Here is a 27,437-nt window from a genome sequence, read left to right as displayed (position 1 = left end):
GCATTTTGGCCCAAATTTGACCTCACAGAATTCCAGGGTTAAGACCACCCTTAAGAGATGTTTTTAATAGTAATAAAAACTTGCTTAGACAGAAGATACTGTACAATGAGCAGCTTATATTGAATTATTTGAAAGAAAAACACCTTAAAAGATCAATATCGTATATCTCATGCTAGCTGTAGCAGTGGTTGAGATGCAAATTAAACTTGATTAAACTATGGTAATGATTGTGCAGACAGACAGACGCCACCAGGAATTGCCTCAATTTAATTGCAAACACTAACACTGATACGTTAGTGAATACCAATTAACATTTGGCTTGTCATTTCTTGATAAAGTGACTCCATTTATGTATGGGGGAACTTAAAAAATACTGGTAGCGCTCCTTGTTTTTTTTTTTTACTCTGCACCCATCCTGCCCAGTTTCTCACAGCTTTCTCCGCTGGCTTCTGAATTCTTTTTCATGTTGATATCCCTGGGTCAGAGACTTTTCAATGACATTGGTACACCAATATAATTATACTTACTAAGAAGCTAAACCTAATATAGAAATTCTAAAAAGTGGTGAATTGTACGGATTATTGAACTTGATGTAAATAATTCATATCAGGCGTTTATCCATTATCTAGTTCCTTATCGAAGTTATGATTAGTTTTTTATTTTGTTTCTGCAATCTTTGAAAGGGTTTTCAACAACTCTTCCTATACCTTTGTACAGGAGCCAACCGTTGTTAATCCATGATGAATCCACACTTTTTACTGTAGCGTGATACTGTGAACGCTGAAGCGAGACTACAGCGTTACGCTAGAGCGCGTAAAATTCGTCATGCCTGGAACATGTAATGCGTATTCAAGCTTTACAAGTTGAATTCAATATTTTTTTTTTTTTTTTCTAAACATGCAGTTTTATTCTGTAGTTTTATTGCCGATATCAACAGAGAAATCATCGAAGTTTTTGTAAGGCTGAGGGGCAATGATTAACTAACATTCCTCATGAAATAATCATGTGAATTATACGATCTTTAGCTTCTTTTCGTTGTTGAAAGGATTCAATCATGTTTCACCGTTGTTCATCACCGTTTAACAACTTCAAGCATCCGGTAGCGTCTGCGTGGTTTACTTCGCTCGGGCAGCTAAAGCTGCCCTCGCGAAAATAAACCACGCAGACGACGCGTCGCATCGTTGTTAAGCGGTGATGAACAACGGTGAAACATGATTGAATCCTAATTTCATCCAAACTGAAAAGAAAATGACTCTACTCTCTAAAATAATTCAACAGACAGTCTTGGTATACTGTCAATTCGAAATTTAAAATCACATTATACTTCAAATTTGTGCCAAAAAAGAAAGTTCCGATATAATTTTGTTAACTTGATTTCTATTGGGGCACCATTATTACCGTATTTGCATAATAGTATTATCATTATCATCTTTGGTAAACATAATTACAAGCAAGCAACCAATGAACTAAAGGGAGCTATTGATACGAACCAACACTGACATTAAGATACCTGTGACAAATGATGTAACAACATAGCTGCCATATTCAGTGTTATGGCTCATATTACACACACACATATTCCATTCAAGTGTGCATGGACACATGTTAACTACTGCATGATTAGCTGTAAGTAACCATAGCTGCCTTGAAACATCTTCACTAATGTTGATACAAAATAATAACCACATAAATAAATATGACTTCGCTATTCAACCTAAGTCAAAAATACACAGGGCAGCTATCTATACTCACACACCTATTCCTTCCACTTGTGCATGGACACATGTTAACTACTGCATGATTAGCTGTAAGTAACCATAGCTGCCTTGAAACATCTTCACTAATGTTGATACAAAATAATATTAATAACCACATAAATAAATATGACTTCGCTATTCAACCCAAGTCAAAAATACACAGGGCAGCTATCTATACTCACACACCTATTCCTTCCACTTGTGCATGGACACATGTTAACTACCGCATGATTAGCTATAAGTAACCATAGCTGCCTTGATGCATCTTCACTAATGTTGATGCAAATGAACACATACAATAAATATGACCTCGGCCCAAAGTACAGAGGACAGCTATTCAACCTAGGCCCAAAGTACAAATGGCAGCTATCTATACTCACTCTCCAGCATTGCTTTGACATGCAATGTCCTATTTACCTCCCACATTACTTTTGACGAGCTTGTCAAGATCATACAGAAGTTCTAGAATGCAGCTCATTGACCAGGCTTGCGTAGGGCAGCTATCCTTGCAGTATTTTCCTTTGCTGTTGGTCAGTTCTGGTATACCACGCCATACTGATGTAGAGACCTCCTTGTGGTGTCTAGTTAGTATCTTCTGCACACCGGTCACCGTCTCCCTGAACAGATCCGGCTGCTTGTCTTGGAGACGAGAGAAGTGGAGCTTTGCACGTAGGAAGTATCCAATTGGCCACACCCATTCCTGTGTGTCAGAATACAAGATGGTATTTAGTTTATTTCCCAAGAATGACAGGAAACATGCCTAAGAGAGCAATTCATCTCTGAAAACTTATCTCTGAAATAATAATTGGGGAATTTTTATTCTTAGATTACTACACTTGCAGAAGCAAATGAGCTGGAAATGGGTAAATTTTGAGTTTACATTCAGAAAATAAAGCTGCAAATAAGCAGTGGACTATTTAAAATTCATTCATATTCATTCATTCATTCATTCATTCATTCATTCATATTTTATTTTGTCAATCATCAATCATGAATCCGTACTCAATCGACAACCGAGGACGTTTTCCTCCATTTTATTTGTGTATATTTGTATATTTTTGTGGGTATGGACTTTAACCTAGCAACTGTGGATGTTAAATACCGTAAAGGTTCGCCTAATGGCGCACATGGGCTCCTTCACCTTGGGATAAATTACATGTACAAAGAGAGAGCTCCCTCATCTCAAAATCCCAACAAGAATTAAGGTTCCGTGCCTGTATTTCCTGATGAGATTTTTACCTGAGGGCACTTTTAAGTTGTGCCTAAAATTCCAGTTATATCACGGGAGCTCATAGCGAATCTTTACGGTATCGAGTATGATAGGATGTATTTCGCAAACATATTAGACATGGTTTAAATATGAAGTGCAAGTGTGTGCACCCCACAGAAGACTTACAGGGCCCAGGGGATAGTTGAATCCTTTAGCTCTCTTCCCATCAGGTCCATCATATGAATTATCATAGTCACCAACATAAACCCAATCCCTGCAAACATACGCACATACACACCCGACACCCCCCCACAGAAATAGACTTACAGGGCCCAGGGGATAGTTGAATCCTCTAGCTCTCTTCCCATCAGGTCCATCATATGAATTATCATAGTCACCAACATAAACCCAATCCCTGCAAACATACGCACATACACACCCCAACACCCCCCCCCACAGAAATAGACTTACAGGGCCCAGGTGATAGTTGAATCCTCTAGCTCTCTTCCCATCAGGTCCATCATATGAATTATCATAGTCCCCAACATAAACCCAATCCCTGCAAACATACGCACATACACACCCCAACCCCCCCCACAGAAATAGACTTACAGGGCCCAGGTGATAGTTGAATCCTCTAGCTCTCTTCCCATCAGGTCCATCATAGGAATTATCATAGTCACCAACATAACCCCAATCCCTGCAAAACAAAAAGTACAATGCACATATATCACACTCAGTATACCAACTAAACTTTGTCCCATCATGAATTGAAGGTGATCTCAGTGCTTTTACATGGGTGTGCTGCAGGTGTGGCAACAATTTGCCCTTTTATGTGTGTGTATATACAGGGTGTACAACTGATAAGTTTCCCCTAATAGTTTTTAAAATAAGTCGAAAACATTTTACAAAATGTAAAAATGTAAAAAGATATGTATAGCCCTATTTGTTTTGTTTTACTCCTGTGGACCAATTTATAGCGTTACACATTATTGCGTTCAGTCACAATGGCTAATTATGTAAGAAAAGAGGCAGTTTTAAAAGTTGCATCTGAGCCCATAGCAGTCAGGTTTTCTTTAACAAACACATGAATAGGCCTGGCCTGCTGTATTGTTTGAGAGTTGACTCTTATGGACTGAGATGCAACTTTTAACAGTTTAATAAAACGGGTTTTTTTTTACATAATGAACCATTGTGATTGAACGCAATGATGTGTGACGCTATAATTTGTTCCATAAGTGTAAAACAAATAAGGCTACACATGTCTTTTTACAAGTTTGCATTTCATCAAATATTTTTCAATTTATTTAAAAAAGTATTTAGGGGGGAACTTATAAGTCGTGCACCCTGTATACCCAAATTCGATACTGCAACCAGCCAAATACACACTAACGTCGCCTTAAATTTTTGAAGGAACAACAGTTACTGCTAATAAATTGGTAAATGTAAATTGTACATACCTACTTCATGTTTAAGAAAAACCATCCTTAACCAGGATTTGAACCAATAACCACTGGGATTCTAGACCAATTCTCTAACCAACTGAGATATGAAGTACATTTGTGGCATTGGGGAGGAATAGATTGCTATACACGGCAAAGATTTCCATATCATGTTTCTCTTATTTATTCAGTGAGAATTATTAAGGAGTAATATTACTTATTCCAGGGAATTATCGAGAACACAGAAATCTACAGAATGATGTTACCAGCCATACAGCAGCCAAATTCAGACTTTTTCCATGCCAATACGCCCAGCAAGTCGCCCACTGCTAGGAATTGAACCAGTGTGCCATGCTCTCTCTATAAAACTTACTCTGGGTCCAGTGTCTTCATGCCTAGTGGTCCAAGCAGGTATTTCTCACATGTCTGCAGGGCTATCCATGCATGCTCTGGTACAAACAACTCAGGTGCCTAAATATGATTCAAACAGAGGAGAATGGTCAATGTTGAAGGGACTTGGGAAAATTTATGGGTCTAGTCATGCACAGGCTCAGAAATCCAATGCATATCCATGAATCGATTCACACAAAGATTCTTGTCAAACCTGATCTATGTGGATTCGCACAAACATTGATAGTTTATAGAAAGAAAAAATACATGGGAGCACTGCATTTGAGTCCTGGTTTGACTACTTATACTTCATTTTTAAGCAAATGAACCCCCCCCATGACAAATTATGGTATAATTTACTTCAATCATTAATATATTGTACAATAATACTGATTGAGGGGGCATTTTAACACCAAAAATCAGACATTGGGTTGCGTGGAAAGACATGAATCTTTCAATCGCCATCTTGGATTTGGTGAGTAACTGAATCAGACTGATAGAGGGCAGTACTTTTTCAATTGTTTTGGGCAGCAGGATTTAGATATGTTAATTGAGGCAATCCTTATTTACTTTCTATTGGGCAATTCTACTTGAAATCCATACACCCTCTCTGGTAGACATGACCTTAATCTCCCACATAGGGAGTGTAGATTTGAAATGAAGTCCCCCATTAAGGTAACCCCATTTGAAATTTACACTCCTTGTGTGGAAGATTAAGGTCATGTCCTCCATATGGGGGTGTATGGATTTCAACTGGAATGGCCAATTACATGAAAAATATTATCTCTACAAAACAGTGAGAAAATGACCTCAATGATTACACAAGGAATAACTATTGGATGATTTGGCCTGAGTTTATAATCCGTCCAGAACAAACCTATTTGAAATTCACACTCCCTGTGTATAAGATTGAGGTCATGTCTTCCATAGGGGGTGTATGGATTTCAACTGGTATAGCCCATTTCATGAAAAAATATCTCTACCAAACAGTAAGAAATGACTTCACTGATTACCCAAGAAAAATACTTACCACAACCATAGCTATCGGATAATTTGGCCTGAGTTGATAATCCGCCCAGAACTGTGTGGCTCCTACACTGTCCTTGTACATGCCCCGTTTGTTGATAAGCTTATTGGCTTGCTTGTTAGCATCAGGTGGCACCCAGAAGTTCTGCTCAAAGTGTGCTTTGATCTTGGCATCCCATTCTTTGTATGTCAGTTTGCATGGCTTGCCTAGTGAAGAAAATAAATATGGTGGCATCAGTTACAATATCAGTTGGTAATATCAGGTAAAAGAATATAAAGGATTTATGTATTATATGAGGTGTGCAAATTAGGTTGTGGCAGTACTTTAATTCAAAAGTAACGATTTCCACCATTTTATCAGGCTTCATAGTGCAATGAATATTCACAAGCTCCACCATTTTCTCAAGCTTGTGAATGCAATGATTATTCACGAGCTCCGCACCTTCATTTTATCAGGCTTGGGAGTGCAATGAATATTCACGAGCTCCGCCAATTTATCAGACTTGGGAATGCTCAATGAATATTCATGAGCTCCACCATTTTATCAAGCTTGGGAATGCAATGAATATTCACGAGCTCTGCACCACCATTTTATCAGGCTTGGAAGTGCAATGAATATTCACAAGCTCCACCATTTTATCAGGCTAAGGAATGCAATGCATATTCATGAGCTCCATCATTTTATCAGGCTTAGGAATGCAATGAATATTCATGAGCTCCACCATTTTATCAGGCTTGGGAATGCAATGAATATTCATGAGCTCCATCATTTTATCAGGTTTGGGAGTGCAATGAATATTCATGAACACCACCATTTTATCAGGCTTGGGAATGCTCACAATGCATACCATGAAAGGTAAGCATGCTGCTTATGGGGTTCGACGATAAGTAAGGGGTGCGTCAGCGAACTCAAAAATAGCATAAATAGCGCAGGTGTACACAAAAGAGAGTTCGAGCGTAAGCGCTCACAAGTTGATCGAACGCTGTACTGGCGTCAGCTGAATTCAAGTATGCTTAGAGGGCACAGGCATGGAACATTCCAATCTTTGTGTTTATTAATCTATGGCTCAATGAATAATTCATGAGCACCACCGTTTATCAAGGCACAGTGACATCGCCCCGATATCTTCATAGTAGAAATCGCCATGGTAGGTTGAATCCACAGCCACCTATGACCATTTTATTCGGACCTTATGAGATGCATATTATTAGCGAAGTGACTTGACTAAGGCTACTGACAATCCGGGGTAATTGATTTCTCGCTCTGTGAGCAAGCTTGTATACGACATTGCGGTCAATGGTTATACTCTCTCCACTTGAGTGAGTGCCGCTATAGCCTGCTGCGCGCTGTAGTCCATATAGGACCAACGCAATATAAAATTGAGAGTTTTGGTCAAATTTTGACTTCAAAGCGCACGCGGCCAATTTTCAAAGCGCACGCTAACGACTATAATATCTGTTCAACACATATTTTCAAGTGTATGAGACCACATCTGGTTTCTTGAGAAAAATTCATTTACGGGAGATATTCATCATTTTGTAACCCAGTATCCGAAGATTTTCATCTGATATCAAAATCGTGCATAGCAATTCACGTGTATGGATCCCGTGTATTCATTTTAATGTCTCTGCTGCACCAAATAATTATTAGCCAGGCGATGTCGGTGTGCAAGGCTTGGGAATACTCTGTGCATACCAGGGTGTTGTCTGCTATGGACGAGACAATGGACTTCATTAAACTGGTTTATGGCTACTTGTTATACCCGATTAGAATACAGGTAAAATGGGTGATTAATATCAATTAATATCATTTCATTTCATGACTAAACACACACACAAACTCACCCCCACAAACATTAAAGGTAATGGGGAGGAACCTGTGTTTACAGACTGGAGCCTCATCTCTCTTTTGAAGCGATCAAGTCAGACGTCTCCATTTAATGCTGCTGTGAGCGGGGCATCGCTACACCTCCTCCACAGTGAGTCTGTTACCTTCCTGGCATTGAATAAAGCCGGTACCCACTTGTACATCTGGGTGGGGAGAGGCAATAGGGGTGAAGAAGTGGAGAGCCTTGCCTAAGTGCACAACACGTTGATGCTGCAGAGATTTGAACCCACGACTTTGTGCAACCTCCAGAATATGAGCTGAAGTCTTGGACCACCCACACAAATAAACAGACTATCACAAACTTACCATCAATTCTAACACTGAAGTCACTATAAGGATATTTTCCTTCCTCATTGAGTTGACTTAGCCAGTGTAGTGCTGCCTTACATAGACCTACTATCTCAACAGCTGAACCATCCCTGAAATAAAGAAGAACAAGTTTGATTTCATTTTAGATCAAAGTTTGCCATTACGTTTTGTTGATGCGCCAGTCTGGCTGCACTACTCTTTTGCTCTCCCAACTTTTTATATTTTGGGCTGTTTCTACTGTGATTTTTGTCTTCTACCATACACCATTGGAAAGATTAAACTGTCGTGATCAAACTGATCTACTTTATTTGGTCTATTTTGTCTGAATTTGGATGAAATTCATATTTTCTGTGGTTTGTGATAACATACATCATTCACATTGCACTGGAATCCATAGTTTTCTACTTCATTAGTTCATAGACACTTGGTTGCACATGGCATGCTTAGCATTGTGGATTGTTTATATCACCATTTTGGTTCAAGGGGACTTGATCATCATGCCTCCATTGATTTCCTACTCCAGATTGGATTTATTGGGATTGATGCCAGAAAAGTGTCAATTACCCCTTTCAACTTATGAAACTTTGAAGGAGCTCAACATTTGTGGTGTTCAGCGGACTCAGCGTGGTTGCAGTGGTGGTAGATCTAATCACTTCACGCCCAACAAGCTACCAACTGTTGCAAGTGATAATCCACCTGTACTCAACAGCACAAAATCAGCACCCAGTAGAAATGAAAATCTAAACTTGAGCCTATGGAATGCCCAGTCCGTGGGTAATAAATCAAATGACATTTGTGAGTATGTAATCACCCATGATATAGATATACTGTGTCTTACAGAGACTTGGATGAAACCAGATGACCCTGTCATTATCAGGAAATGTCACCTCCTGGTTACACTTTTATAAATACTCCTCGTGTTTATGCATCTGGTGACACTCATGGCGGAATTGGGATCCTCTTTAAGCAACAAATTGGACTCTGTCATCTTACGAACATTGACATACCTACATTCACAACATTTGAATATACTGTTGTGTCCAACATGTCTCGCTCATTTTACATCATCATTGTATATAGACCATCGCCATCTGCTGTCAATAAGTTCAAATTGTCATCTTTCCTTCTTGAAATAGAGGATTTCATTGACTGTGTGAACTTACTGCCTGGCAAAGTCCTACTTGTTGGAGATTGGAATGTGCACTTTGATTTGCCTACCAAGAGTGATGTTAAACGTGTGTCTACTTGCCTGTCATCAGTTGGCATGAGTCAACATGTGACCGAGCCAACACATAGGAGTGGCCATATCCTTGACGTTGTTGTAACCAGAGTTTCTGACAACTTAATTCATGATATCTGTGTTGATTGTGTCACTTTCACCATAGATCACTTTATGGTTAACTGCTCCATTAACTTATCCAAACAGCGCCCATCTAAAACTGTTCGGACCTTTCTTGAGATATAGAAGCATTGATCATCAACGCTTCTCAGAAGATCTTTCTATGAAAATGCTGGCTATCTCGCAGAAGTGTTATTCCAATGTTGACGATTTGTTCAATGAATATAACCGCTCTTGCCTAGAAGTTCTTGACAGCCATGCTACGTCAATAACAAGGAGGTCAAGTATGTCACACCAACCGGGTTGGTTTGGTGATAAAGTTAATGAAGCCAAATCTGTGGTTAATGATGATGTGAATGTTTTTAATATCTCATCTGGTAGTGTAAGTGCTAACATTGCATTCAATCATTTTACCCATGTGTCAGATGACGAGTTGTTACAGGTTATAACAAAGTGTCCAAACAAACAGTGTGTTCTGGATGTTCTCCCACATGGCTCATAAAACAACATGTAAATATCTTGCTCCCTACACTCACAAAAATTGTGAATATGTCTTTGTCCACAGGAACCCTCCCAGAAGATCTGCAAAGAGCGGTCATTACTCCTGTATTGAAAAAGCCATCGCTCAATAAAAATGAACTTAAGAATTACCGCCCGTTGCCAATCTCCAGTTAACATCAAAGATCATTGAAAAATGTGCTGTTTCCCAACTGAAAAATCATATTGATGAACATGATCTTGCTGAGCCAATGCAGTCGGCATACATAATATTGTCAGAGCCATGATTTTATCCCGCCTGGACTACTGTAATGTTTTGTTCAACAATATTGCGCAAAAGGATATTGATCGATTACAACGGCTCCAGAATAAATGTGCCCGCTTAAGTCTTCTTGTCGCCGAGACGCACTTCCATCAGTCCCTGTTGAAAGAACTCCATTGGCTTCGTATAAAGGAACGCATTACTTTCAAAACTCTGCTTTATATATACAAGTCACTGAATGGGCTGTGTCCCCGGTATATCGATGAGTGCCTTACTGTTAAACATCCTCATGAGGGCTCCGTCACCACACGTTCGGACCACGGTCTCAATCTTCGTGTACCAAGGACGAACAAGGGTGCCGGGGACAGGGCCTTTTCAGTGGTTGCTCCTTACAAATGGAACTCAATCCCCCTAAATATCCGCAGTGCCCAAACTGTCAACGGGTTCAAATCCCTTCTGAAAACATACCTTTTCTCATGATGTTGCTTTTGTTTGTTTTGTTTTGTTTTCTGTGTTTCTGCGCTTTGTATCCTCTGGCATTAGGCGCATTATAAATGCCGTGTTACTTACTTACTTACTTACCTGGAGAGATTTGAATATGTCTCACCTCCTTTTTCAACTATAAATCGACAGTAATAACTCTTGTAGTGAGGGATCAATATTTAACCACAAATTGCCTCAGGTAAAACTCACTTCCTGGGAACCAAATACCACACAAGGTCATATTTATGTAACTCATTGACCCATTTGTGTTATATACTGCCTCTAGCTATAATGACATCCTTGTGATCTGGTCAACTCACTGACAGATACGAACCTCAGGAGGGAATTCAATTTTTGATCAATTCTCTCCAGGTAGAGAAACGTAATGCCAGGGGCATGGTAAAACAATAGGCTATTACAATTAAATTGTCAAATTTAGCCAAATTTTCAGTAAAATCTTCAAAAATCTTCAAAAATTAATATCGATACAGTATAGTATTTTGAACTGCGTTTGAAAATTAACTACCACATACAATACTTACCTTGGTGTGGCTGGTTTTCCTTTGGTTCCTGCTCTTTCAGATTCGCCAACTTTATCCATCCATGTCCCACAATTAAACTCACTTCCTCCAAATGGAAAACCTGTGACAGGATCTACCCCTACTGTCACATTGAAGCCTGTGAATCAACAAGAGGTAAAGATATCATGTATGGAGCAGGAAAATAAACACCAAAATCATATTTGGACTGTGTAATAAGCCAAATCGGCATTGTAATTTGCAATGCATTGTGGGACAGTTTTTGCAGTTTTTGGACACTTTGCCCTCTGACCTATCAGGAAAACTAAATTACGCGGTTCGTAATTTATAAATGTACCCACCAAGTTTCGTGCCCATACGACAGTTTTTAGTAATTTGACCTCAGATGACCCCTGGATGACCTCGGGTGACCTTGACCCACTAACCAATACAAACTTGTTCTGTCTGGGGTCAAGATGCACCCACCCACCAAGTTTGAGGAACGGGCGACCCCTGGTCTCCGAGAAAAATAGGTTTTTGCTTGTTAAGCATAAATTATGCAAATTAGGTACTTTATTACCATATTTTGCACTGAAAATCGAATCAGGTCGAGACCCTCTGGTCTTTCTACCCTTTACCAAGTTTCATCATCATAGCCCTTACGGTTCTTTGGGATCTCCAGATACAGCTCCACAAGGTGGATTTCTTCAGATTTCCAACCATATTTGTAGAATCGTTCCGCATAAATTATGCAAATTAACAACTAAATGTGCGTACTTTTCACCGAAAAACTAATCAGGTGATCAGTAGGTGTGTATCATTCCTGCCACCAGGTTTCGTTACCATACGCCCGACGGATCTTGAGATAGTCTGTCCCCAAACTCCACTATCAATTTACGCTGATTTTCGCATAAATTATGCAAATTAGTTATGTTAATTTGCATATTTTTCACCGAAAAACATATGGTTACGGAGCAAACTTGGATATTCTTCCTCCCACCAAGCAGCGTCCCTGTAGGTCTTACGGATCCCCAGATACAGCTCCAGACGGACACACACACCCCTCATCCATCCACATACACCGACAGTCAGAAATAAACATTACTAAGTCCCATCCTGAACAAAGTTCAGGCGAGACAAAAACTTGAAACAATAAAATGCTCTTCCTTCAAAATGACCAAAATGATCCATAAAACTACCCTGCACTAACAAGAAATGTTTTGTCTTTTTTTAACAAATCAATTTTATAGTCTAAAAAAGTGCATGCTTTCTGCACTTGGTGGCATATTTGATCAGACTCACTGACCCAAGAAATATTTAATTGTGTTTTTTTGTCCAAGCGTAGGTAATAAATATATGGGGAATCCCCTACAATAAGTTTTGTTTAGGACAAAAAAGCCTGAATTAAATGTAATTATTATCTTATTCCTGAGAATGAAAAAGTAATGGTTAAAAAATTCTTAGCTAAAAGATTACTAGTATAATATATTAAAGTCAACACAAAGCTGGTACATATATAAAAGGTTCCAAAAATAAAATTGAATTCAAAATAGTATAGAAACACCAACGTCACAACACATTTCATCATGTGATTGATGCCTGAAGGGCGTACTACAAATTACTGCAGTACACAATCTGACTTTTTGTTGTGAATTATGTTGTTTTCAATAGATATTTTACCCAAAACAGGTAAGAGTTCATTCCTTGTTTTAATTCCCTGATATGGCCTGGTGCTATCGTTTATAAGCTTCTTTTTCTACCGCAAATGCCGGAGGAGGTCATGCACTGAAAAGGGGTATAATCCTTCTTGTCTTCCATGAGCAACCGCGTCACATCGGGTATAATCTTCCTTCCAGGAGCAACCACTGTGCATGATTGACGGGCTATTCCATTGCTCGTAATAGGGTAGTGTATTTTAGCGGGACAATGCTGGATGGTGCACGCAGCAGGCACGATGTGCAAAGGTAGACTTTCGCCAAGACTTGGCATGTGGTTGTTGGTGTAGGGGTGTGGGGTGTGGGGGTGTGTGTATTGGGGAGGGGAGATGTTAGGAATTATTTAATAATAGTTATTAATATTGGAAGAACGTTTTAAACTTTAATTTAAGGCATCATATACGATTTTATACTATTTTAGATTTTCAATTAATAACAAAATAATAAAATAGCATTTAAAAATTATATTAATAGGCCTATTTATTATCGCACGCCATGATAACAATAAAAAAAATGGCACACTTTCCGATAAAAATTTGGGAAACAAATTAATTTTAAAAAAAATAAATAAAAACAATCTTTCTTAAACCAAATTTTCATGAAATTGAGGGCCATCAATAAACCAAAATGCATCCCGAATCTGTCGCACATCTCCTACCCTCCTTTCCACCCCGTTGCCCTAAACCAGACGTGTAATATAACCGCTACGAGTATTTTTTTTACCTGTACGCAAGGTCACCCCTACAGTCGCAATAGTTCTAGCCCAGATAGCTTTTAACTCACGCCTACTAATAACGTACTTTCATCAAGTGATGGCGCTATAAGGTTTACCACGGAAGCTGTTTGGTTTACCGTGGAAGAAGATTATACCCTATATGCATGCACTTCCTGCTTCCTTGTGTAATCTGTTAGCCGGAATATAATAGTACCACATTTTTACTCCAATAAGAACATTTGCAACAGAAACAAGTAGTTTTAGAAACATTGGAGTTAGGCCTAAAAAATTGTTTGATTGGCGTAACCTGACCTACCCTAAAATTATTTAAATAATATTAAACCTAATTTTTTTTTAATGTTACGCCATTCAAACAATTTTTTTAGGCCTTATCATAGCTAATTGCAGGGGTGGCCAACTTTTTAAAAACTTGTGGGCCATTATACATGAACATGCCGAATTTCAGACAGTTTGACAGAGGCGTGTTTGATTAACAACCGTTTTACAAAAGGGTGGGTAACAAAAAACAACCCGCTTTTGAAAGCATTTTGGCCTACTTCCCAAAATTATGGTTAGAAACGAAATGTAAGGAAATGATTACAATAATTTAAAAATACTGGCCTTAAAGTCAATGGGCCATTCCATTTAAAATCCACACTATCCCTGTGGAAGATTTAGTTTTCAACAGTCTTCAACAGAGGGAGTATAAGTTTTGAATATAATATATTCAATATATTTTGAATATATTGAATATAATAAACGATTGTTGTGCTTCCATTTGAAATACTCACTCCAGTTGTGGAATATATAGGTAAAGTCATAATACAGGGGGAGTATGGGTTTCAAAATGATAAACTCTGACCAATTACATTTGAAAAACATACTCCCCCTGTGGAAGGTATTTCCTAAATTTTCCACAGGGGTAGTGTGGATTTCAACTGGAATAGCCCATTGTAAGTAGATCATTAGTTTCCTGTTGGATGTTTTAAGGCAAGTCAGGGCGGTGCCTGAACCTGCAGTGTTTGTGCTTATATGTGATGCGATCAAGCAAAAACAGTCGGAACTCGGAAATATTAAATTTTCAGTTTCTTACAAAATAGTAAAAATCATTCACAAAGCTGCATTTTGCAGAAAACTCCATTGAATTTGAACAACCAGTTCCAAAGATATGAGCAATTACAGAGTTTCCAAAACAATAGAAAAGAAAAGGAAATATCACCTTTGTTTGGCTATATCTCAAAATCAATATTTGCGAGTTCCGACTGATTTTGCTTGATCGCATCACATATATTCCTTGACTCATTTCCTATAATATCAATGTATTACCCTGCAGAAATAAACTGTATTATTTAAGCAAAATTACCCAGACTGGAAAAATAATACCTCCGACTTGCCTAAAATATAGTCAAATATAGGCGTTCACTTTTATTATTTGGTGACATTTCATTTTTGTACTGCTTTTGAAATATTAAGTACATACATTGTGAAAATGAGTATTTTCTTACCCTAAAACAGTTTAAAAAATCTTTGGCTATTGTGTACAAGAAATGTAAAAACTTAATGCTAAAATTTAATTAAATTACCAGAAAAAAATTGAAGACTATGAGGAGGGAATGCTTTCAATTCATTTACTATACAGTGAATGGCACCCCAACTGATAATTAAACTATATGAAAATCATCAGAAAGATACACGAGAAGATTGCATAGGTTTCTTATTTTTTTGTCAATGTTTTGCTAATTAGGGGAGAGGCGCTAAGGCCTAAAAAAATTGTTTGATTGGCGTAACCCGACGACCCTAAACATAGGCCTGACCCTAACTTTTTTTTACAAAAAACTCCCATGCCCCCCATCCCGGCAATCAAATGGTGCACCCCTAAGCTTCTATCATTTATTTCTGATCCTCTCAGATCTTGCAAAAATACCCTGTTAGGGTGAAGCATATATCAGAGTCTCATTTCATCATTATTTATACATATTTTGAAAGTTACTTTTGTACATTTTCTTTTCTTTTTTCATGTTTCCTGCAGAAAATTACTTGTCACCATGGATACACCCAAAAACAGGAACTTTTTCAAGCTTGCATTTATTCTTCTTGAAATTGTCACTGAACAACTACGGAATGTTTTCAAACAAGAATGGGACAAGCAGCACCCCAACAATCCCTGGAGAGATGACAACAACAGTCTCCAGTACTTCATACAGATTTTGAAAAATGGTCGAACCTGGAAGAACAACAAATCTAAAGTTCCAAAGTCAGGTAATCGTAGTGACTGGGATCCGACTGCACTTTTTTTCATGTTACTGTATTCTGGAACTTTAAACCTCCCTGCAGTGTTAAAACAACACATAGACAAACTACGGCAAATAAGAAATGAATACTTTGGCCATCCTTCAACAGCATCTCTTAGTAACGCAAAGTTTCAAGCCATCTACAAAGATATTGAAGTATGTGTGTGTGGTTTGAATTGTCCTGCCAGTGTGAAAAATCTGATGGACGATATTAGAACTGGTGTTATGAAAGTACCTGAAGATTACATGAAGGTGGTGGAAGAGAAGTTGTGCAAAATTGAGCGGTATAACCACAAGCTTCTTCTGCTACTAGTTCTCATTTTGGCACCAATATGTGTGATGGTATTATGTAAGTCAATACAACAATACTATCACACAATGGATTTTCCTGTCACTACAACATATTGTAATAGGTTTGGAACCTATTTTCCTGAATCACTGAAGCCCAATTATTATGTTGGTCAAGACATGGAAATAGACAGAGCTGTTAGTGTTCTAAGTAATGGAACTTATCAAATGGTCACCATAACTGGTCCCCCAGCAATTGGAAAAACTGCAACAGCGATCGCAATTGGGCAAGTGCTTATGAGAAGACACAATTTTCAAGTGGCTTTTGTGGACTTTAAGCAACTTAGTGTGAACTCTAATCATCTTAGAGAAGATATGTACAAGGAAATAACGTTAGCCCTTGATTTTGAATCAGAAATTGATGTTGCTTCATTGCAAGAATTTAAAACACACATAAGAAAAATATCAACATGCCAAACACTTCTTATTTTTGACAACACAGAACAAGTTTTAGACTCTATATCAAAGTCAGAATTCATTGAAGTAACAAAATTGTGTCTGGCCATCAACAAAATCAACATTCTTGCTACTTCGCGAAAAGATTTTAATATCATTGGGGTGTCAATATATCCAGTGAAGTTGGAACCCTTGTCAGAAGCACAGTCAGTACAGGTTTTGCAGAAACTCTCACCAAATTCACAAGCAAGCTCTGTGTTAGAAATATGCAAGAAAATCAGGGGAGTTCCTTTATTGTTGGAGTTAACTGGAAGTCTGTTACAAAGAGGGGTCTATGAAGAAGATGAATTACTAGGAAAGCTTGAAGAATTGTCAATCTTAGTAATCGTAAATGACACTGAAGACTACAATAACTATTTCAAATTCCTCAAAACTTTGTTTGATGGTCTTGATCCAGATATTCAAGAAACCTTTATTGCATTAGGAACGATACCAACATCTTTTGATCAAATGACCGCCAATGTCATCGTAAAATTGACCCTCAAAGAAAAAGTTGATCTATATCCACTTGTAGACTACAATCTTTTAAAGAAATTTCACCTCGCAACTGGACACAAGCGGTATGAAATGCACCCAATTCTTCAAGAGTTCAGCAAGTTGATTGCCAAAGAGAAGCCATGGTGGTCCCTTATACAAACGACTAGCTCTATTGTTTTCTTTGATTACAATAAACATCATAATGCAGTGCTTAACATGTTTTGGACACATATAGAAAATATCGTAGCAACTCCAAATCTTCAAATCAAAGATGGTGATTTACTATTACAAGAGTTTGAAAATTCACTAAGTTCTTTTGATTTTTTTGGCAAAGATGAACTTAGAGCCGAAATATATCGCTATATTGGAGCGCTTTACCAGAACACAGAACAGTTTGACAAAGCTCTGAGTCTGTACCAAAAAGCCTTTGAAATATATTCAAATCTTCATGGCAGTCATTATGGAAACAGTTTGATCTATGGTAGCAACTTCGATCAGGAAAATAAATTGAACTGGTATGACAGGCTCACAAATGTCCTTCTCTGCGCACCATCCATTTTCTTCCTAAAACAGCAAAATGACTTGAACTATTACACTGATCATAAAAACATTGCAAAGCTTGTTATACAACTTGCACAAGAAACCTTACAAGACAATACACAAGCACTATCTACAGTTGAGAAATACATTGAAAAACTACCACAGAGCCACCTGGGTTCTACATCTGTGAAACAAATTCAACCTGAATACGATGGCGAGTTATCACAGTTTGAAATACGAACGGCAAATATGATGCATACACTAGGATTGCTGTTGTACCATCATGGCTTCTATCAAGATAGTTTGGATACATTAGATGTTGCTTTCAGGTTAGTCAAACAAGATCCCTACAGATCTAGCCATATCATAATCCACATTGGATATACCCAGTATAGGATGCAAGAAATGAACGAAGCAGCTGAGAGTCTGTGTCAAGCTGTTCAAATACGTATTCAATCAGGAGTATTGAATGCATGTCGGGATATTGATTCCTCCAAGAACATTATTAACAAGAACCAGGTGGATTTAACAAATGAAATCTATGACTGTGCACTGACTTCAAACGCAGCTCTATTTGCTGGGGTACTACTGGAAAATATGCATTTATATCATAGGAGCATTCAAATGTTAGAAACAGCTCAGGACATTGACGGCAATCTTTTGGGAAACCATCTGAAGACAATTTTAGGCCGCACACATATTGCCAACCTGTATGTTAAAATTGGAGATGTAAAAAATGCACTGCAGTATGAAATGACAAATGATGGCAAAGCAGTTTCCATGAAAGGAGTGTTTAATTTCCATCTTTCAAACCAGCAGTTGGAGAGCAGAAGTACTCATTTAGAAGAAACGCTATGTGTAAATGACCACGCTGAGGATGTCAATAGAACTCTTACTTGGTATGATAAACAGGATACAAGTGGGATGTCTTCTTTTCAACCCCATCAAATGTTATACCAATTAGACCATTCAATACTAGATCAACCTAAAGTTTGGGCCAGTAGCTTTGATCTTGTTTTAATTGGGATTCCAGGTAAAAACCACATGTGCCTGCTCACGGTCAAAAATTTTTTATTCTATGAGGCGAAGGGGCTTTGGTAGTAGGTTACAAAAAGTCACATCAAAAATTCCTCCGGAGCTTGTTGCCATAGCAACGGCAGATTTTATGATTTTAGCGGTTTTTGCTTATTTTGGGGTGAAAATAAGAGAAAATATACACTTTTCTGAATTGCTCTCGACTTAAAATTTGAGGTCAAATTAAAAAAGCAACCTTATCACCATAAAGTACCATCTTTGCACTTTTCACAGGTGTAAAAAATATTTCAATAATATTTCCTCATGTGTAATTTTAGGGATGGGCAACATTGACATTTTAGCACTTTTGAAAAAATGACATTTTTACCCTATCTTTGAAGTCAAAAAACTAATTTTGCTTGAGCACCCAGAATTATTTCCTCTTTGGTGGTACTTGAGCAGACATTGCCCCTTTCAAATCTGGTAAAAAATATCTGGGGCTATTTGTCCTGTAAAGCCAGTGTTGCCAGAAAGTTTGCCAATTTTCAAAAAAAATGCATTTTTTCGAAATCATGCATTTTCTACATATTTTCTCATATAACTTTTTATACGACCAACTTAATTGAAATATTGACCCTTTGCGTACAAGATTTGACACACAACTGCTTCCGGAAGCAACACTTATAGGCTTCAGAAGAGTCGTGTTCTGCAAAAACCGGTATTGCCAGAAAATCCGACTTTTTAAATCTATAGATATTTCCAATAAGCGCATTTACTACAGGCTCTAGGGAGGAGTTCGTGTACATGACTCTTTCAGAAATTTACCTTGCACTTTCATGTTATATAAATTATGCAAAGATCTTCAAAAATTTTGAGTAAGAAAATCAGATCAAGTGCAATCAAAAATGGCGTCCAAATGGCCGCCAAATAGGGATTTTCCATTAAAACACACTATATCAACATACAAATGATCTAATGATGAAAAAATATTGATACAATATGTTTCTAATCAAAGGAAATACATATATGCCCAATCCCATCGGATTTTTTAAATTCAAAATGGCCGCCGGAATAGCCTATTTCCATTGAAATACACTAGAGCAACATGAAGTTGATATAATAATAAAGTATTCTTAGTGGAATTAATTTTTATAACCAAAGGAAATAAATATGCACACAATTTGTTTCATTGGTATCTCTCAAATTCCAGTGTTGCCAGAAAGTTTCCCAATTTTTTAAACAGCATTTTTCAAAATAATGCATTTTCTACATATTTACTCGTAACTTTTTACACGACCAATTTAATTGGAATATTTACCCTTTGCATACAAGATTTGACACACAACTGCATCCGGAAGCAACACTTAAAGGCTGCAGAAGAGTCGTATTCTGCAAAACCGGTATTGCCAGAAAAGCTGACTTTTAAATCTATATTTCCAATAAGTGCATTTTACATAATTAAATTTATTTAATTATTTTAACTGTTACCGTTATTTTATCTAGCTTTATCTGTACATATGCTAGCACGAGCTCATACAGGTTTTGAAACTTGGGCTTGGTGTTGCCAGATAGTATGAAAAACTGCTGTCATCCAAAGACCCCTTAATTTTCCTTTCAATCTGTCACCCAAATACCCTTATATATCCATTTGAACAGCTAGCACAGTCACCTATCACAATAACAAAGCAATCAAAACCATTTGAAGCCATTTAGAACTAGGTTTTTACATTTAATTTGACTTTTTCTTTTGTCTTTTCAGTTCTGTGAAAAGTATGGAGAGTGCAGAGTATAGTCTAGTCAAAGTTCCTAATATAGCTATAGCCTAGTTAACCTTTTCAACATAGCTGTAGCCTATTAAACTTTTGTAACGTAACTGTAGGCGAGTCCACTTTCCTAACATATTAGTACTAGTAGTACTTACAATCGTTTTGCAAGGATGGATTATGTATTACTAATAAAGCCATGACCATGCATGTTACCAAGAAGCTGGTTGGTGAAGATACGTTAATCATGTGACTAATCAATGTCATAAAAAGTATACCATGAAATCCATTCTAGAAATAATATCAAAACGGAATCCTAAGACTCAAGACCAAAAAGCATCTCAGTAGAACAACATAGATGTTACAAAAGTTACAGTTATCCGACATCCGCCTAGAACAGTTTCATTGTCTCTAGACATTGCTAGAATGGATTTTAGGCTATTATTTCTGATAACATTGATTAGTCACATGATAAAATAAATATGTCTCAATCAACTAGCCTTGGCCTCTTGGTAACATGGTCATTATGTATTTCACCGACTCTCGCATTCTTTTACCATTGCTGGTACTTGTACCATTGCTGGTACTTAGTGTTATCACCAGTTACCCGGAAAAAAAACCCTGTATTTGGACATAGACCCTATAAACTCATATCTAGGGTCTATGGTGTGGACCGCGCAAAAAAAAAAAAAACACATGCATTTTACGAAAGTAGAGTTCTGAGAGACTCCTGATTTTTATAATTTCAGCTGTAAAAGACTCTAAATTGGTAATTCCTTACATTATCTAGGTTATTCCAGACGATTTTCAACCAGAGAGTTAAGAAAGACCCTTGATTCTAACCGTTTGCAGGTCCGAAAGGCCCCTTTTACCGGTTCGCCGTCAGCTCCCAAAGACCCACCATCTCCAAATTCCAGTGGAGCATACCGACCCCCGGAGGGGGGCACTTTATCTCATCAAGCGAAACATCGTGGGAAGTGGGATTGCTTTATTAGCCAGAATCCATCCTTGCAAACAGATTCTAGGTACTAGCACTCAGAAGTTAGGCAAATTAGGACTCTGCTACATACCACTACGTTACGAAAGTTGAATAGGCTACAGCTATGTTGAGAAAAGTTAACTGGGCTATAGCTATATTAAGATAGTTAACTATATGCTACAGCTATAAATAGGAACGTTGACTAGACTACAACTACTAAAGTTCACTATGCTACAGCTTTGTACTCTCCAATTAAGTAATCATGTCATCACACTGCTTATTCCATTTGGCTCACGGATCGGAAATATGAATTATATTTGTATTTAATCATTACTAGGACATTAACTGGAAATATCCTAATTTGGCGGCCATTTTGGATTCCATCTTGAATTGCAGAGATTCAAATAAAACAAATTGTGTGCATATTTTATTTCTTATAGTTATACAAATTAACTCCATTGAAAACACTTTATTATTATATCAATTTCATGTTGCTCTAGTGTATTTCAATGGAAATATGCTATTCTGGCGGCCATTTTGGACGCCATTTTGAATTTTGGACGCCGAATGAAACAAAATGGGCACATATTTATTTCCGTTGATTAGAAACATCAATTGCATCGATAATTTTTCATCATTAGATCATTTGCATGTTGCTATAGTGTGTTTTAATGGAAACCCCTATTTGGCGGCCATTTTGGACGCCATCTTTAATTGCACTTGATCATTTCTTGTAAATTTCTGAAAGAGTCATGTACACAAACTCCCCCCTAGAGCCTGTAGTAAATGCGCTTATTGGAAATATAGATTTAAAAAGTCAGATTTTCTGGCAATACCGGTTTTTGCAGAACACGACTCTTCTGCAGCCTTTCAGTGTTGCTTTCGGAAGCAGTTGTGTGTCAAATCTTGTACGCAAAGGGTCAATATTTCAATTAAGTTGGCCGTATAAAAAGTTATATGAGTAAATATGTAGAAAATGCATTATTTCGAAAAATGCATTTTTTGAAAATTGGCAAACTTTCTGGCAACACTGGCTTTACAGGACAAATAGCCCCAGAGGTTTTTCACCAGATTTGGAAGGGGCAATGTCTGCTCAAGTACCACCAAAGAGAAAATAATTCTGAGTGCTCAAGCAAAATTAGTTTTTTGACTTCAAAGATAGGGTAAAAATGTAATTTTTTCAAAAGTGCTAAATTGTCAATGTTGCCCATCCCTAAAATTGCACATGGGGAAATATTATTGAAATATTTTTTGCCTCTGGGAAAAGTGCAAAGATGGTACTTTATGGTGATAAGGTTGCTTTTTTGATGTGGCCTCAAATTTTAAGTCAAGAGCAATTCAGAAAAGTGTATATTTTCTCTTATTTTCACCCCAAAATAAGCAAAAACCGCTAAAATCATAAAATCTGCCGTTTCTATGGCAACAAGCTGCATGGAGGAATTTTGATGTGACTTTTGTAACCTACTACCAAAGCCCTTTCGCCTCATGCAATAAAAAATTTTTGACCGTGAGCAGACACATGTGGTTTTTACCTGGAATCCCAATTAAGATCACCAGAAACTGGTGATAGTGTTGTACATATTCCTGTAGAAATGCTGAACATCACTTTACTACCTTCATATAAGCACTCACGCAATGCGGACATATCAGAAATACACACAGATGCTTTCAGGTGCCAAATGGATGATACCAAAATGAACAAATTTATCTCTCACAGAAAATCTAAATTTCCCAAAGATACAGCGAAGATAGGCGATTCTTTTTACAGTAAATACAACAATAATATAGTCAAGTTCATACTTAGTATTCAAAACTCAGATGGGGACAGTGTAACAACTAGCATTTTAAAATTCATGCTGGCACACTTATATGAGGCACAAAATGACCACAGAACTAGTTTATATTTATTTCGAGAAGCCTTTGAAATAATCACAAAGCCTGATATCAAAGCAGGTATATTGAAAAAACCTAGAAAGAAGCCTGGCAGAAAGGCAGGGCCAGAAAGTTTACAGGAATTTCTAATAAGTAGTATTTTACTTTATGGAACACATCCCCACATGGAAAATGTTTCAATAACATCTTTGAATAAGGCATTTCAACATCATAAGGCATTAGGCAATGAACAAGAAGCCAGTCAAATATTAATAGCTATTGCAAATGTGAAAAAAGATCACAAGAAGCATGGATTTGAAGAGGCTGGATCACTTTTTTATGATGCAATCATGACAAACAATAATTATTGGCAGTTGTCCTCATACTTGAAGGTTTTTCTTTCTTCCAATGAGCAGGGAAAGCATGAAGCAAGGCAAGCACATGAGTATGGCAACATTGCCTTAGAACTGGGATTTCTTGAACATGGCATCCAGCTACTTGAAATGGCCAAAGAAATCAGTAAAACATCACATTACAGTCACAATTGTGAGCCATTACTGTTTCAATACATTTTACTAAGAGTTCATTTGTTACTCACACAAAGGGGGATTGCTTATATGCCCCCAATGAATGAAAGTCAAATCACAAGTGAAATAATGAACATAACAAATCCAGAACAAATCTGCGGTATTGATACCGATCACCATCTTTATACAACTTGGACTAAAGTTAGAAAGCTTGATGATTTCAAAGAAATTGTTAGTATCCTACTGAGGCAACATCTATATGAGGCAAAGATGGCCAAAATGTTTGTGAAGGCAGCAGAAGATATTCAGAAAGCACTGGTAAATGATGTATGTAAGGACGTACATACATCAAAATATTTATTTAACATGAATTTAACTGCTGCTTGGGCTCAACATCTTGGTGAGACCTGGCGGAGAAGCGATTTATACAATGCCAGTTTGATTCCACTAACCCATGCACTGTTGATACACAAGCATTTTTTTGGTGAAAGTGTACGTGCTGGGGGAATTTTGAAAACTATTGCATACAATTACAAATTTAGTGGAAACATGATCAATTATATATTACACATTGGACAAGCCATTAGAATGCTTCTGAATGGTATTCAATGTGATGAGTATCCAGTCCAAATTCTATTTCTTGCTACTGAAGCATTAGATGTGTGTTACAAGATAGGAGAACATGAAAATAATAATAATAATAATAATAATAATAATAATAATAATAATAATAATAATAATAATAATAATAATAATAATAATAATAATAATAATAATAATAATAATAATAATAATAATAATAATAATAATAATAATAATAATAATAATAATAATAATAATAATAATAATAATAATAATAATAATAATAATAATAATAATAATAATAATAATAATAATAATAATAATAATAATAATAATAATAATAATAATAATAATAATAATAATAATAATAATAATAATAATAATAATAATAATAATTCCAAATGATCCAGCTATCATTTGAAATCCACAATGTGATTAAAAATAAATGCCCGCACACAGAGACAAGCCATATATTACCATATGCACTAGATAAGCATGGGTATCTAGATTTGGCTTTACCTGCACTGCTCAATGCAACTGCAACTAGACTAAAAAGGCAAAATCATCAGCTACGTAAAGACTTATCAGAAGGTGTGATACAAAGAACACTTACAGAACTTACAAGCCCTGCATCAATGGTGGCCAAATATTTCCATAAGCAAGGTAACTTACCAATGAGCCTTAAATATCACAAAATCACTCTAAGGATATTAAAATTAGTATTGCAAGATGATGTGCAAATAAAGCTGTTCTGGCCTATTTTTGCGGAAACTTATCGGAAAATTGGTCTAATATACACAGAGCTGCAGCAATACAAAGATGCTGCCTTAGCGCTGAGTAAGGCCCTGGAGATTCTACTACAGCCAGACCACATATTGATGGCAGATAACAACCCACTGAACCCAGTGACTACACTGGTAGCATTTCATCTTGGGGTGGCCTATCAAGAGCTTGGCCAATATGATAAAAGTATAGAACCATTTCGCATAGCAAGTGACATCTCTGAACAAGAACAACAGCTAGAAATTCACTTTCATGTATCTGCATTACTTGCTATATCATATAATTGGACAGAAAACTATGAAGTATGCTACCAAAAAATACTTCTGTGCCTCGACAGTACTGAAATAAACAATCATCCAATATATTATCAAGTACTGCAGCTTGGCTTAAAAACATCATATAAAATGGCCGATTATTCAACAGGTTTTTGGTGTTACAAGGAATTGGTCAAACAGCTACTTGGGAGTGGACTGGAAGGTATCAAATATGCACTGGATTACTTGAATTCTTTATCCTTAGGGTCTTATTTAGGCATAGCTTATGGAATACCAACTTTAGTGATGGAATTATTATCCTTAATCAAGAAGGAATCTGACATTCAACAAATTCTGATCAACTTACTCATCATTATTCTGTACTCCATGTTATTTCCATCATGGTACTTCACGTTGATACTGCTATCTATGATACCATTTCTTTTGCATATTTCAATTAAAATGGACATAGAATCTGGGTCACACATCATCAAATTTTATTGGAAATTTACAGTGTTTTCTCTCCATACAATATCACTTGCATTGTTATTATTTGTAATGTTTGTTCTTGTAATGTTAATAGTACTTTTTGTCCCAATAATCGCAATAAACACGTAAAGGGGTTCACTAATTGGTACTAGAGTACCTCATAATAACAAGAACTAGAAATTGCGGAATAGGCTTTTACAACGGGAATTCATAACAATTAGTAAGTTTGTAGTGTGTTCGCTGTCGGACAAGTTTAGAACTGTCAAGCTTTTGTCAGGAGAAGTTCTGATGTCTTCTGAACAAAATACCTAAAGAATGAGACATGTAGGTCGCCCCTTATCTACTAATGGCTCTGAAAGAGCTGTTCACTGAAGACTGCCCCTGTCAACAGAGAACAAGCAGACCTCACCTATCTGCTAATGTAAATAACTAGTAACTAATAACTGGTTCTCAATGCAATTTGCCAGGAGCTTCGCACCGGTTCACTTTAGCCTTGAGTAGTGGATACTACGATAAAATGTTGGACCTGCCTGCCGTCTATCACATGGTAGTTGAGAGTAAAAACAACAAGGCGGTTCTCGAACCATGAGTCACGCCTGCTTTCGCGACCGCCTGCTTTCGCGATTAGTTTTGGTAGAAGTAAATGAACCTGCAACAACCCATGGTGATTTGACTGTTAAATTTGAGCTTGATTGGACCAATATTGACCCCTAAATTTGGGTGGTTCTCGGCTGGGCACAATTACCTGGCTGATGGTGACTGTACCCATTTTTTACACTGACCCCCCTAAATTTCAAATTGATGCCACAGGAAACGAAATAGAGTATGAAGCTCAAATTTTTAGGATTTTACTTTCTCATCAATATCTACCACCACACAGAAAAAGAAAAAAATTGAAGAGGTGCTGCGGTGCACATCCCTGGAGTTGACATGGAATGGCTCTCAGGCGAGACAATAAATGAATGACTAATAATTACAGCAATTTTGCCAATATGTCAGAGGTCAAAGTATCCCAAAACTGCTCTCAAAAACCGCCGGAAGTTACAATGCCAATGCTTATTACAAACATAAACATAAACATGTTTGAGTCATTATTTAATTTTCAATTTTAAATCAATCTGAGGTTGTGTCCCATTCTATCCCCCTTACCACTAATAAAAAAGCAGAAGACCTTGCACACCTAAATGCCAAGCCTCTAAAGTTCTGAAAAGGCAATAATAATGCCTTTTATGACCATCTATTGATCATTCAGGAAATACTGAAAGTTCAGGTACTCTTCTGCCCAATTCGGTTATTTTCAGCAATTTGCCGCTAAAATGGGCTATTCCAGTTTTCCTATGGAAAACATGCCTTAATCTTCCACACAGGGAGTGTAAATTTCAAATGACTTTCAAGGATTTGAAAGTCCACTTAGTCCCACTGTCAAATACCATGAAATTAGGAATTCCAAAATGTGATATATTTTTTTTATGGGAATGTCATCTTTAAAGGCCTATACCTCAAAAACATG

The 27,437-nt window shown here is 37.1% G+C and overlaps 2 protein-coding genes across 2 annotated transcripts in view; one reads left to right on the top strand and one right to left on the bottom strand.

Moving 5' to 3' along the window:
• Window positions 1-1,232: 1,232 nt before the first annotated feature.
• The window catches only part of LOC140141086 (glycogen debranching enzyme-like), a 77,488-nt gene continuing 51,283 nt past the window's right edge, over window positions 1,233-27,437 (bottom strand). Inside the window, exons 22-27 of the mRNA XM_072162863.1 lie at window positions 11,147-11,282; window positions 8,020-8,132; window positions 5,830-6,032; window positions 4,783-4,880; window positions 3,580-3,667; window positions 1,233-2,457 (exon numbers count right to left, since the gene is read on the bottom strand). Of these exons, the coding sequence (XP_072018964.1) occupies window positions 2,167-2,457; window positions 3,580-3,667; window positions 4,783-4,880; window positions 5,830-6,032; window positions 8,020-8,132; window positions 11,147-11,282 (929 nt within the window). The 3' untranslated portion in view covers window positions 1,233-2,166. The remainder of the gene's footprint in view (window positions 2,458-3,579; window positions 3,668-4,782; window positions 4,881-5,829; window positions 6,033-8,019; window positions 8,133-11,146; window positions 11,283-27,437) is intronic.
• LOC140141601 (uncharacterized) lies at window positions 12,711-26,516 on the top strand. Its single transcript, XM_072163512.1, has 5 exons — window positions 12,711-12,811; window positions 15,582-18,697; window positions 23,011-24,137; window positions 24,812-25,661; window positions 26,395-26,516. Exons 2-5 carry the CDS (start codon window positions 15,598-15,600, stop codon window positions 26,514-26,516), a joined length of 5,199 nt encoding a protein of 1,732 aa, XP_072019613.1. The 5' UTR covers window positions 12,711-12,811; window positions 15,582-15,597.

This window comes from Amphiura filiformis, chromosome 19 (genome assembly GCF_039555335.1).
Source record: "Amphiura filiformis chromosome 19, Afil_fr2py, whole genome shotgun sequence".
NCBI lineage: Eukaryota > Metazoa > Echinodermata > Ophiuroidea > Amphilepidida > Amphiuridae > Amphiura > Amphiura filiformis.
The sequence above is the reverse complement of the archived record's forward strand: the minus strand, read 5'-3'. Positions and strand labels throughout refer to the sequence as shown.